The sequence below is a fragment of the Microchirus variegatus genome, assembly GCF_963457635.1.
Source record: "Microchirus variegatus genome assembly, chromosome: 14".
Classification (NCBI taxonomy): domain Eukaryota; kingdom Metazoa; phylum Chordata; class Actinopteri; order Pleuronectiformes; family Soleidae; genus Microchirus; species Microchirus variegatus.
In genome coordinates, this window is record NC_139815.1 from 20,928,694 (window position 1) to 20,942,641 (window position 13,948).

General features: G+C 42.8%; 2 protein-coding genes across 2 annotated transcripts; one reads left to right on the forward strand and one right to left on the reverse strand.

Annotated features, from left to right (window-relative positions):
* The first annotated feature begins 307 nt into the window (after positions 1 to 307).
* gtf2a2 (general transcription factor IIA, 2) lies at positions 308 to 3,624 on the forward strand. Its single transcript, XM_083900408.1, has 4 exons — positions 308 to 455; positions 2,614 to 2,718; positions 3,061 to 3,218; positions 3,389 to 3,624. Coding segments are annotated over exons 1-4 (336 nt in total). The 5' UTR covers positions 308 to 383; the 3' UTR covers positions 3,390 to 3,624.
* A 283-nt stretch (positions 3,625 to 3,907) lies between these two features.
* On the reverse strand, positions 3,908 to 13,653 carry znf395a (zinc finger protein 395a). The gene is made up of 10 exons (XM_083901249.1): positions 13,568 to 13,653; positions 10,540 to 10,706; positions 10,174 to 10,343; positions 9,965 to 10,074; positions 9,406 to 9,614; positions 9,218 to 9,318; positions 8,863 to 9,118; positions 8,676 to 8,768; positions 7,431 to 7,501; positions 3,908 to 6,576 (listed from the first exon to the last, which is right to left on the reverse strand). The coding sequence occupies exons 2-10, from the start codon at positions 10,702 to 10,704 to the stop codon at positions 6,465 to 6,467; spliced, it is 1,287 nt and encodes a 428-aa protein (XP_083757375.1). The 5' UTR covers positions 10,705 to 10,706; positions 13,568 to 13,653; the 3' UTR covers positions 3,908 to 6,464.
* Positions 13,654 to 13,948: the final 295 nt, after the last annotated feature.

The window sequence follows — 13,948 nt, forward strand, 5'->3', positions numbered from 1 at the left end:
ACTTCAAACACAAATGGTGACTCAGCACGCCAACTATCGCCAATAATTTGGTTTTACCAGCTGCCTTTTATACTCTTTTTTTTTAGCATAGCCTCCTCCCATAGGAAATGAGAAATTAACTCAAAGGCAGACAGAGTAGATTGAACACATATCAAAGGCAACAACACGGGCTTCCGAATAAAAGGACAATTTCGTTTTCGCTAACGTTTTTATCCAGTCATTTCTGAACTGTTACATGCTTTATTTTGGAATCTTTTTAGCCGGAACTCTTTAGTAAACGGCGCCTCCAATCACAGTGGAGGGAAAGCCCATAGCTTGGTTAGCTTCGTGAGTGTTTGTAGGATAGTTAACAGTAGTTGTTTGCACATTCGGCTGTTCCCGTCATGGCGTACCAGCTGTACAGGAACACTACTCTGGGAAACAGTCTGCAGGAGAGTCTGGACGAGCTCATACAGGTGACACTCGCCTCAAAAACCACGACTGTTGGTTCACAGCTAGTCCACAACAGCGCCGCTGCTAACAGCTAGCAGCGGCGCTCAGCTAGCGCTTGTTAGCTCGCGGCGGGCTAACTGAAGCTCGGTGTCTCGGTGGTTTGCTTAAGTGCCGAATTATTCTACATATTAATTAAAGTATTTTTATGAACCCGTGGGCGATGTTGATGTCTTGACCAATTTCAGATCTTACGTGTTTGCCTGCATGTCAACAGTTAGCAACAGATGTATACTGTTATGATTCACGATGAATCGAATGTGTTCTAGCTGGTTTCTTTATCATCACACACACACACACACACACACACAGTTTATTGTACCAGTGTGAAATGTATCTTTGACTCAAAAAAGCTAGATTACAGACACAGAAAGTACACATACGATTCCTTACATCAATATTATAGCATTAAAACCAGAAGCAATATGAAAACTAAGTTGTTATAAATGGTAATGTTTGGCTACTGTTGAGTTAGCCTTGGGGTGATGGTGAATTTTTTTTTTAAGCAAGTTGTTAGTGTGACACATTTTATTCAGACGTTTATTGAGCAGGGACAAATTAAACATTAAACATTATTTTATATGCATACGTTTCTAGCCCAGGCCAATGTGCATCCTCTGTCCCTGGTTAGGTGTTTACTATTAAAAGAAAAGTTGAAGAGCAAAGTTAAAAACCCTACACAAACGTTTCAGCCTTTGTTTTTGCTTGTGTGTCAAAAACCTTGAGCTCTGTCGGTGTTTTGAATTCCAGTTGTAATGTCTTCCAGTGTATTACCGAGAAGGATGGCTGACTGAATGTTGTTCTGCGTTTCGCTGTTCGACAATTACTGCTTGTTGCATCCCTACTTCTAATTCCACCATTTTTTGTTTGCCAATTGGTAGAGAATTTCTGGAGCAAGGTTGTTCACACACTTGAAAAGAAGTTTTAAAAATGAGAAGCCTATAAAACTGTCAAAACTTCATATTTATATTTCTTGATCATTTGGCAGTGGGGCCACCTAACAGGTTTCTTATCCATTACTTTCAGTGCCTGTTTATATAATGGACCTATTGGGTGCAAGTGTTGTTTGGTTAGATTGGTCCCAAACGTTATACAATATGATCCATGGGGAAAATACCATGGCATCCATGCACATAGCACTGAGTTGTAGAAGCAAGGGACAACTGAGGAGAGGAGGGACATCAGTACACTCAGATTTAAGCTATTTAACAAAAGGCTCACTGAATATAATCTACTGTACAGCAGCTTTAAACTCTACTCCGCAACTTTTAATACATACAAACACATAGATACATTCAAACACCATCAAATAAGTTCCTGCAATGGTGAATGAATGAATTTGCTCCACATGACTGTGGTTTTCAGTATAGCGGTGTTTGGATCTTGTGTTGCCCTGTGACATTCCCCTGGTGCACACAGGAAGTTATTGACTTTATGTCAAAACAGATGGAGGCTACATCAACATCACCCTAGTCATGTGAGATGGCTGCAAAAAAGCTGTAGTATGACTGAAAACACTTAAGAATCACCTTGAAACTGTTTCACATACAATATACTAAGAATGCGTTCGCTAATTCATTGTTTGACAGCAACTGGAAAACTGAAGTTTGTGTTGCTTTGTAAACTGCTCACCGTGTGTGAGACACAAATGGTCTTCGATAGTAGTTGGATAAAGCCTTCTTGAGATAGTGTAGACTTAAGCAGGTGTAGATTTTATCATGCAAGCCTGTCTCATATGACGTCTAGTCTAGTCAGCACCGTAGACTGTGTCAGTACCTTGCAAAACCAAGCATACTTCAAAAATCCAGAACTATTCTTACAATTCCATTATTGTTCGATAATTAACTCTCCATGAAAACATTTTCTGAATTGGAAATGAGCTTCTCATACCTGCTGAGTAACATAATGAAGGCAGACATCTTCGAAGTGTTTTTAATTAACATGTCTAATAAACAAAAAACAGTTTTCAAATAACTGAGATGTCACGTCGTGTTGATTAATGAACTTAAGTTTTTGCAGCTTAGATTCAAATACACTGATGCTGCTTTGTGCAATGTGAACCATTGTGTGCGCGTGCGTGAGGATGTTAAACTCGGCCGTGCATGTGTGTGTGTGTGCGTGCAGACTCAGCAGATCACCCCTCAGCTGGCTCTTCAGGTTCTCCTCCAGTTCGACAAAGCCATCAACACAGCGCTCGCCAGCAGAGTCCGCAACCGAGTCAATTTCAGGGTGAGTTCCTGTTTTCGCCTCTTCTGCCTTCATTTGGCTACAGTCATGACTGCACAGCTGGCAGGAAAAGAGAGATTGTTTTTGTATGCAAGAAGTTCCTTTTGAGTCCACAGGAAGAAAGACTTTTTGATGGACGTAAAACTGCTTTGAACCACTTTCTTTCTTTGTTACTCACTGTTTCTGAGCTTATGTGAAGTAGTAGATTTTTTTTGTTACAGGATCTTTGTGAACCTTTTCAGTTTCTTGTTAAGTCTGACCTGGGGGGGAAACGTCTGGAGAGGTTTATGAATCTATTCAACAGGCAGCCGTGACATGTTTGTGTTGTGTCCCCCACCTCCCCAGGGTTCTCTGAACACCTACAGGTTCTGTGACAATGTGTGGACATTCGTCTTGAACGACGTGGAGTTCAGAGAGGTGACTGACCTTGTAAAGGTCGACAAAGTCAAGATTGTTGCCTGTGACGGAAAGAGTGAGTCAGTCCAGAACAAATCTGACAAATGGTACGTATAAAACTAAAGCACTTTCACAGTTCACACTCGCACACACCAGTGGTCAGTATTTACTTGGCGTGAAAACAGGGTGACTCATCTTAAGTTGTGTGAATGTCCCTGTTTGTTCTCTTTTCTTTTTGTTTTCTGCATTTAACACTTTATTTTATCACACTTTTTAGATTTGGGCTCCAACGCGGCAGAGTGTCAACTGTCAATGTGTTGGTGTTGGCTGGAGCCACAGATGGACCTGGATTGTACATATAATTTATTACAGCAGAGTGACAGCTGAGTGTATGCGTGTGCGTTTGTATGTGTGTATGTGTGTGTGTGTGTCTCAAGAGTGGATCAGTCACTGTTTGGTTTTATTATCAATTTGCAGGCATTTTTGTTCAGTTTGCTGTTATAATTGAGCTGGATCATCTTTAATAAAAACTTAATTTAAAAACACACAGCGTCTTGTTCGGTATGTTGTGAGTAATCGGCTCACCAAATAAGGCAGCAGTAAACCAGCAATATCGAACTGCAACATCACTTTCAAAGGCCACAGAGAACATGAGCACTTTTACCGTTTACATGTCGCTGGTTTACGGCCGAATTCGACTATAGTTTAGAGTTGTTCAATGTTTATTAGTAGGAAAATCGTATAGAATCAGTCTTCTCGTAAAGTGAAGACGAACCAGGCGTGTTCAGCTCGTTCCAGTTTATTATAACATCAGGATTTCACATGTATAAAAGAGTGCGTCTTAGAAATGATTTGATTACAATGATCAACGCTTACGTTTGCTGCTCTTAAACGAACATATAATAAAAAAGATACATACAGAATTCAATGCAAACAAACTTCTTTATGCGCAGGAATCATCACTGTTTGATATATGGACCCAGTGTATATATATATCTGTATGTATACCCCAGGAGCAAGTACATATTATGGCATATACTCGTATTGTTGTGCATTGTTAGTTGTGATTAAAACTGACTGTTTGATCAATACTGCATGTGGTTTCATCAGGAGTGGAAATGGCTTTCGCTTCCAAACTATATAATGAAAGGGAGATTAATAGATGAACAGTGATGGATACATGTATTTACAATGTGGGAGATGACGATGATGATGTTATTGCAGAGTAGAGCTGTAATGAATTGATAAGCCATCGATTCCTAATCAACTTTTTTTTTGTGTTCTGGGGTTTTTTGATCCTCTTTTACAGTAAACTGAATATTTTTGGTTTGCGGACAAAATGTTTTTGGAGTTTTTGGAAACGACAATCAACATTTTTCTTCGTTTGTTGCTTGTGAGACGTACTTGATGCTGACAGGCAAACTCCACTGATATCAGCAAAACTATGAAATGTATGAAATCAACAAAAATTAGTCACTGGTTTGGTGTTTGTCAGGTGCTAAACATCAGAAAGGCTACAATGTTAAACACAACCAAACTGGAGCTGAGGCTGATCTTGGATCAGTTCTTTTCTGATCTACACCGCGGCCTGTATAGCACCAGTCGGACACCTTAGCACCCAGTTTCTGACCACACTGTTTATTCTTCAATCAAACAATGTAGACCCTTTTTTTTTTCTCTCCACACTACAACCCTGGGCCAGTACACATTTGGTTCCTCTAGCATTAGCTCTGAGCTCAAATGCTATGGCCTGAAATATACACAATTGAGGCAATAACAATTTTTTTTTGTCTGCGCCATAATTACAAGTAATGATTGACCAATTGAATCAAGTTAGTTATACTAACATCTTCATGCTAATGGTTAGAATCCACCAGACGCTCCACTACATTTTCTCAAAACATTAAAGTGTAAGAGTCTGGGACGCTGGTTAGTGATGGAGAAGTGAACTAGGAAAGCCAATGGCAACAATTTGAGTGCAATAGCTAGTGTTTGGACAGACAGAGGCTGTGTAATTTCAATTCTTCCCACTTTAAACTGAAGATTTGCACCTGGATTGACAAATAACAATAAATAAAACAATGGTTTAGGGGTTTGGTTCCACTTTTAAAGTCACTGTGCTTTATAACGTGATTGAACTAAGTCACGGTTGAGGACTGTTCACACTACTACGTGACCCAGAGGCTGGTTAGTGAGCTGCTGAAAGGATGACGGACCAAGCAGCTCCCTCTTATTAATCCTCTCGCAAATTTATGTTCATGTACAAAAAGAGATATATACGCTTGTTTCCAGCAAAAGCGGCCGCATTGTTGTCGAGTCCATTATCAACACGCAAAATCTCATAAAGTTATGCCATTGTTTAATTTCGAAGGGAGTTTTCACACTCTGAACTGTTGGCTACGCTGCCATCCCTCAATTTATGGTGGTACTGCGGACACAAATGAAATAATACAGATATGGACATGGGGGGGATCCATGTGTTTGCATCCGTGTCTAACATTCTAATATTGAGCATAAATGACTCTTATGGCCTTGTGTTAATGAATATAAAGAATATCACAAAGATTTATTTTATGGACCATGGTAGAAAAACATTTCTTCTTCCTCTGATTGAGGTGATTTAACCCCGACCTTCACCCTAAAGGTAGCCGAGGCTGTATTGGCAAGTGAGATCAAATTCAATTCGTAAGTGTGCTCTCTGTCAGGACGGTTCGATAAAACAAGTACATTATCAAGTCACATTGATTCAACTGAGAAAAATTTACTTTGCTGAAATATAAGTATAACTGGGCCTTTAAAGCCTAAAAGTTAAGCATCGACCCTCCTTAACTGAATTAAACGCACCACAGGCTCAGGCCCAAATCTTTACTGAGAGTTAAGATCGCAGAGCTAAAGATCCAGAGTCAAAAGAAGTGAGTGTGTCCTGACACAGAGGCTGTTTGTTCCTTAAGAACACACAAGGTGAGTTGGCCACTCAGCTGCCTCGGGTCAACAGGTGACCAGGTCAAAGGTCACATCATAGCTGCCCCAGATCCTTTCATCACAAAAAGAGAGCACCGACGGGACAAAGGTTCTGTTAGAAGACAGCAGCTATAAGCTACACATTCAAAAATAAGAGAGACTTAAAGCAAATGTACAAGTATAAAAGCTAATCTAGAGTCAAATGTAGGTATAAAAACATCCACCAGGTGAAGCCGAGCACCTCACTGACAGTCCCTCTGTCTGTCTAACACCACAGTGCCACTCCACTTCGGTCCATAGTCTGAAGATCCTCCCGCTCTGTCTGTCCTCCATCACACCACCCCCCCAGTGGCCAACTCCTCCGCTTGTCCGTTTATGTTCATCCTTCCCGTTCAGTCGAGGAAGCGTTGGCAGGCTTTCTTCCAACGACAGGCCGTGCACCACTGATCTCTGTGCTCGATGCCGTAAACCTTCCGACACTTCTTAGCCTCTCCACGGATCCTCCTGACAAACACACAACGCAGAGGACATTCGTACACGGACACAACTCTTTCTTCATGTTGAGATTTAGTACTTCACTGTCTGCTTACATCAAACACACACACTTATACATGTATGCAGAGGTGGAAAGTAATGGATTGAATCTACTCGCGTTACTGTAATCGAGTAGTTGTTTTGTGTACTTGTAAGTCACTTCGCTTCGTTTAAATCACATCCGTTACTGAGAATTTAAAAAATAAATACATATACTTTACATATAAACTTTTGCACTGAATGATGAGGACAGATGAAATGGTGAAAAATCTAGTGAGTGGACCCTGAGTGAGTGACATTTGTGACCCATTTTGACAGATACATTATGTGTCATATTTTATTTTGTCAGTTTTACCTTTAATTAAAGGTGCCATATGTAAGAATGTGGCCAAAACGGTTACTACATTCAAATTCAAAATACCGAGGTCTTTTAGGTTTCGTTTTCTGACATAACTGGCAACCCGTGGTTGCTCGGGAGCTAAGACTACTGACTACATGATTTGCAGTCTGCCAAATGTTTTTTTTAATGCAAATATTTTGGCTGTTCTGTTGTTGTTGGTGAGTTCAGTTTGTTATATGAACATTATTCCTGAGTCTCTGTGACATATTAGGAGGATTTTATGGCCAGTTGCTTTAGATTTATTACATAATGCACCTTTAAACACAATGTGAGTTTTTAAACAAGCTAGTTTTTTTTATTTTCCTTTTTTTTTTTGTTTTACATTTTTAGATCAGATAATGTTTTATTCATCATAAAACATTATCATAATATCATTTAGTTCGTGTAAACATGTTTTTTTGTGGGTGTTGTTGCGAGCACTAACCTGCAGGGGGTGCTGTGGTTCTGCAGCCACTGTTCACCAACACTGACTGAACGCACTCTGAACGGCAAAGCCTGAGAAGAGATAGAAAAAAAGTGAGCGTGTGTTTAAACCACTGTTTGTGTGGGAAAAACATGCTGTAGTTCTCCCAGGAAGCCTGTAGGTGTCAGCAGCGCGCTGTGGGGAAAACCGGTGGAAACTATGACCGCAAACCAACTTGAGAGGATTTTCCTTTTGAATGAAAACCATCGGGGAGGAGCGCGCACGCGCACACATGTATAAAAACCAGTTTGAACAGGCTGCTCTGGCCTCGAGGAGAAGATAAACAATAGGGAGCTGAACAAGACTCAGGCTGGAGAAAACAAGTGAATGGCATTTCCCATGAGTCTTTGCTGCAGAAGATTAAGCTGAGACTATACATGTGTTTATTTAGTTACTTAAATGTAGTGCAGGTCCTCATTACTGACTGAAATATGAGTGGATGAATAATGAGCTAATCAGTCGATTTATTTTTTAAAGTAGAATTAGTATTTAAAGGTCACATAGAGTAGTCCTGTTGCACATATATGTTAGTTATGGAGGTCTACTTACATACATTAACTTGTTTTTATGGTCAAAAACCTCCTAGTTTCTGTAAACTAGCCGATTGAAATCCTCTTTTCTGACAGTGTTTTTCTGCTGCGAGATTTCAGAGTGAACTTTCACCCCCAGAAGACAGAGTCCTGTGATTGGCCAGTACTATCCAGCACATCCGTTCTCAGAAGCGCAGCGCCCCCCTCTGGAACGGCGGATGCACTGCTCCTCATTATCAAAACATTGTTTTAACAGTATTTAAAAATAGCTTCGTCACGACTCCCCGCCGCAGTCCCTTTTATGACTTTAAACCGGAGTCAGACCCAGAGTCAGAAGACACTGTTGCTCGTGAAACACCTCCACAACGGACGATATTCTTCTTCTGCGGTTCAATGTACGTAACCGGATGTGCCCGGACTACCGCCCGGAGCAGGACCATCGGTTGTTCAGGAGAACCGCTGCTTACGTAACTATTACGGGATTTTCAGTGATCTCGTTGAGCCCCGAGATTACAATAAAACACAACGTTCTCAACAATGGCTGAACTGTTTGTTTCGAACCGTCAGGGCTTCATAAACAAGGTAATGACGCAGATACACACCAAAAAAACAGCGATAATAGGAACTTCCGGTCTAGTTCTGCTTTAAAAAAAGCAAACAGGAAATGACTGTTTACCTGTTTGTTGAAGCAGGTGGAAGGTGGGGCTGTCCAACGACTGGACGCCGCAATAGAAGCTGCCTCTGCGATGACTTGGCCGGGAGGCAGAGCCTAATAACACAACGCAAACGTTTTATCAGCGAGCCGTGAAATTGTATTCATTTGACAGTAAATGTCAATCGCTGTTGATAAGCTCCTCCCCTACCTGGTAGGAGTGCTCTGACTGGACCTGCCAGAAGCTGCCGGAAGGCGCAGAGGAACTCAGAGCGCTGCAGGTTGGGGACGGGGGAGATGAGGGCGATGATGGGCTGCCGGGTGAGGCCGGGCAGTTGGACGGTGAGGAGGGGGCGGGGCTACAGGGGGGAGGGTGTGGAGGCTGTGGAGGAGACTGATGCTGGGCGACCTCGGTGTAGTAAAAATCCTCCTCGCTGCGAGAACAGCGCTCGTGTTCTCCACCACGGCTGCGAGAGAGAGAGCGAGAGAGAGTTGAAACATAAGCATAAGCAATAAGGACAAGCTTGCATTAGGACAGATACGTGTCGGAGTCTGAAGAGACTTACCACAGGTGTGTTGTTCTGATGTGACGTTTGATTCCCACCACCGTTGTCAGCACCTTTCCGCAGGCGGGCCACAGACACCTGTACGCCACCTTTACCGAGTTCTGCAGGACGAAAAAACACGCCGTCAGCTCTCACCCTTCTGATTTACTGCTGAACTGTGAAACCGTAAAAAAAAAACGCAGACTCACTCTGCGTCTCCTCGGCGCCGGCTCGTCGGAGATCTCCTGTTCCATCTCCATGTCCAGCCCCTCGTCGGGGACTGCAGTCGGGTTGGCATCAGTCTCCAGGATTGGTGGGGAAGGGGCCGGGCTTCCGTTGGCCTGGCCGACGCTCCAGTAGCCGCTGCCGCTGCTGCTGCTGTCAGAGAGCTCGCCGCCTACGCAGTCCATCACTGCAGCTGAAACAAGAGGACACCATTTTTGCATTGACTCTTGAGACCTCTTGTTGCCAAATATTTGTATTTTAAAAAATGGAATTCCACCTAATCTGACTAATTTCTTTGACTGATTTCTTATTGAAACCAGCAATAACGGTACCATGACAAGTTATCTGGCTGAGCGAGAAGCTAACAGGTTTGGTCCTCCATAGAAACCACAGGATCATGTGACTGACAGAGCTACTCATCGTCTGTTGTCTTTGTTCTTGACTGTTGTTTTTTATTCAAACCTTGAGTGTCAGTGACCTTTGACCTTGTTGGTCAGGTTTCTCTGTCTTCACCTGAGGCAGTAGCTGTCACCGTTGTCGTACCTGGTGGTTCAGGATTGGTGGGACTGTGCATCAGAGGGCTACAGGACAAACTGCTGAGGACCATCGCTGCCATCAATTCGTCCATGTCCACGTCCCCCGGACTCCTCCGTCTGCAGACCGAGAGGAAACCCAGAGTTAGTCTGTTTGCTGGTCAGTGTAAAAAAAAAAAAAACGCTGCGTCAAAACAGACATCAGAGATGACATCTGACCTGCTGGGGACGTCGATGCAAGAGGAAACGCATCTGCTGTCGGAAGGAATCACTGACGAGGAGGAGAATGAAGACTGAGATGAAGGCCAAACAGGGACGTCACTCCCCGTGAGATCCAGCTGATCCGCCATACCTGGAGATTCACCTTTTCCTGCACACTGAAAATACACCTGCAAAAGAGAAGCACCATGATTCATTCAATCGGTTGTCTCTCAATGACGGTTTCTATCACACAGCTCAGCGACTGGACCAAGGAGAATCCAAGCATGCATCTACAGTTCATTGTGACTGGCTGAGTCAATCAAGGGGAGACTATCATAGAAAATCCAATCATTTGAGGGAGACTGATTAATGCTTCCTCCTCACCTTCAGTCCAGGGTGACCCCTGGCTCTGGTGATGGCCTGAGGCCCCGCTGCTGTTGCCATGGTGACACCAGTCTTGGCCGTGTCTGAGTTTGCTCCCGCCATACACGTGGAGCTCACCAACGCACCGAGTGGCGACCGCTTCCCGAGGCGCGTCTTTGGCAGCATGTCTGTGTGAGAGATTCAGAGAAGCATCACCTTCTGCCCTGACCTTTAAGTTGGTCTTGGGGATGTTTAGAAGATATAAGGCCATAGATAAGTCAGATTTAGCAAAGGCAATAAATGAGAGACTTGATCATTTGATATACATTATGCTAAATGTAGTCATTGATCAATAACACAAACATTCTATCTACTGTACCTTTAAAGTCAAATCTATGCTGTGTAATTTTCAGCTCTATGTTCAACATTTCTTTCTTTAACAACAACCAGCAGTTACCAACAGCTGTGTATGAACTCTTCAAATACACAAATCAACAGGTAAGCGGGCATCTAACCAGAGTTAGATTTGAACTCCTGCCAATCAGGATGACTATCATTGTTCTCCATATTAAGCAAGAAGCCATACAATAACATTCTCTAAATGATCTAATCAACGAATAATTCAGTCATGTGGCCGTGCCTTTAATACCAACTTCACCAGGGTCCATACAGTCAGTTCAGAGACACGAATCAAAGGTCTGTGAGAGTTTGTTCCAGAAATGTGATTCATCATCAGATGCTGAACGCTGCCTCTCCAGACTTTTGCTGCAAACTAAGTCCCAAGAACCGTCCAATAACATGTAATCTGAGCAGTGGCTGCTGGGAAGTCTTAAGCTCTAGATTATGTTTAACTGTCAGATGTGTCCTGTGTTTCACAGATCTGAGAGAATTCAGAGTGACTCACAGGCTACAGTGTCATTTACAGTCAGGATGCTATGCTGTGTGTGTGTGTGTGTGTGTGTGTGTGTGTGTGTGTGTGTGTGTGTGTGTGTGTGTGTGTGTGTGTGTGTGTGTGTGTGTGTGTGTGTGTGTGTGTGTGTGTGTGTGTGTGTGTGTGTGTGTGTGTGTGTGTGTGTGTGTTGGATTTGCAACCTCCCGGGAATCTCATTTCTGAGGAATTGCGTAGGTTTGTGGTTAAGGTTAGGGTTAGTCATGAACTGGTTATGGTTATGGTTAAGGATAATGCTTTCTGAAGGCCCTTCAAATGAATGGAAGTCAATGCAGTGAGCAAAGTGAGTGTGTGCTCTGGTATTATTGGTGATGTGCCGTTTATCTCTGTGTGTGCTAATGAGCAGAGGATTAACAGAAAGGGCCAATGGTCTGAACTTTCACATTGCATCTACTGACAATGACTATAACATCTAAACTGATGAACTCTGTCTCTGTGTGATGTGATGACACACAGTTTCACACTGTTTCCAGTTAACCAGTGAGTCAGAATCATGCTCTGAAACACGTACAGTATAAATAAGCCTAAACGCAATCAAACACATGACTGACCTTGCTGTATTTATGTTGCGCATTCAATCACTGGTACTTTTTTTTTTGCGTGTGTGTGTCGCGTGTCCTTGTTGTGTTTTTGCAGATGCGTGTGCTTCATTATCAGCGGAGCTTCTTCAGAACGAAGCACCAGTGAATCACAACCTTGCGTCTTCCTCTGTCCTCTCCCCCGTGAATCATGTGACAACAGCTCGCTTTCACCTAATGACCCTCTGCAGGGCTCCTTGACCCCCATGTTAACAAGCAGCAGACGCAGCTCCGTGAAATGTGTGTCAGTGTGTCTACAGCACACTCTTAGAGATAAGGGTTCCAAAAGGGTCCTTCTACAAGGGCTGAGGTTCTACCTGGAACCATTTGCTTCTGAAAACCCCTAATGGTTCCAGTAAGAATCATTTTTGATCCAGAGAACCCTTTAAAACCCTCTTTCCTGAATAAGGGGTTTTGAAGGGGTTCTTGGTGGAAAAGGGTTCTCCTGTGAGGACAAGCCGAAGAAACTTATGTGGTTCTACTTAGCACTTTTATTTCTAAGAGTGCAGTGAAAAATGCTTCTGAAGGAAAGATGACTTGGGATCAATGATCTGATCAGAGATCGGTTACATCTGAAGTCACTTTACTGCACAAGGAAGTGCCGGAATTCTAACTGTGGTACAGTAACTACATTAAGAACAGTTACCGTGGTACAGTAACTGCATAAAGTACTTTTACAGTAACCACTGTAACCACATTGTTACATGAGGTACTGTAACTTCAAGGAGTACTTTTATGTACTATATGATTTTTGAAAGTGCAGCACATGCAGTACGTGCAGCACAGTAAGTAAGTAAATGAACACATACTGTACTGCACATACACAAACACACCCCCTCTGTCCGTGTGCAGCCCTGAGCTTTGGGCCAATCAGATTCCTCCTTTGCAGGGCTCACACCCTCCACAATAAGAGTCGCTCAATGAGCACGAAAACAGGCCACAAAGCAGGACTTTAAAGTTCTACACGAGTCAAGAGTCTGTAACCATTTCGCTCGATCTGCACAGTTAAAAAAAAAAAGTCAACAAAAAGACACAACTCCAGAGTGACTTTCACAGTGTCCAAACTGTGTGTCCACACTGTCTCAATCAGTCTTAAGAACAGTCGAACAACATTGTACTCAAAGACAAGCAGCAGCCTCACAGCAATGCTTTGAAATGACCAATGTGGTGCTAAGAAGAAGTCCTGACAACAGGAGTGAAACAACAACAACAACAACAACAACAGTGGACTGATAGAGACTTCAAAGACAAAGTTATTGTCTTGGTGAACTCCAACACTAGACACAATTATCACACATTCCACACGTGTCCTCACTTTCCCTGATGTGTCACATTTCACAGTTTGAACCCAGCATCAGCTGACACATGCAAAAGTACATCTCTGGACTGAAATGTCCCATAAAAAGAACTTGTCAGAAAAATCAGCCAACAAATATAATGAATAGAAAGAATGAGTGAAATGAAAGTAAAGTGTGTGTGTTTGTGTGTGTGTGTGTGTGTGTGTGTGTGTGTTGTTACATACCTGCACAGTCTGCAGCAGAAAAAAAACACCACACTTCAAAAGTAGGTTAGAATGTATTCACCACACTACTGTTCCATTTGAGCTCAGTATGTGAGTGTGAGTGTGTTTGAGTGTGCTGCTGCTGCAAGCTGCAGCCGGTGTCTCATAAAACCCGGAGCGGATCTGGAAGGGAGGAGGGGTGTGGAAGGACAAGAAAAATGAGAGACACGTGTGTCACATTGTTGTTACGTTTACAGCTTGTAGGTTTTTTTTATGACGCGTTTTTCTCGCTTGCAGGTGACAAACCTGTGCATTGTGGGTAAATCCAGACACAATTGAATTTTCAGTACTGCAACATAAGTAAGTATTGATTAGGTTAAAGCTGCGCTAGGCAACACATTG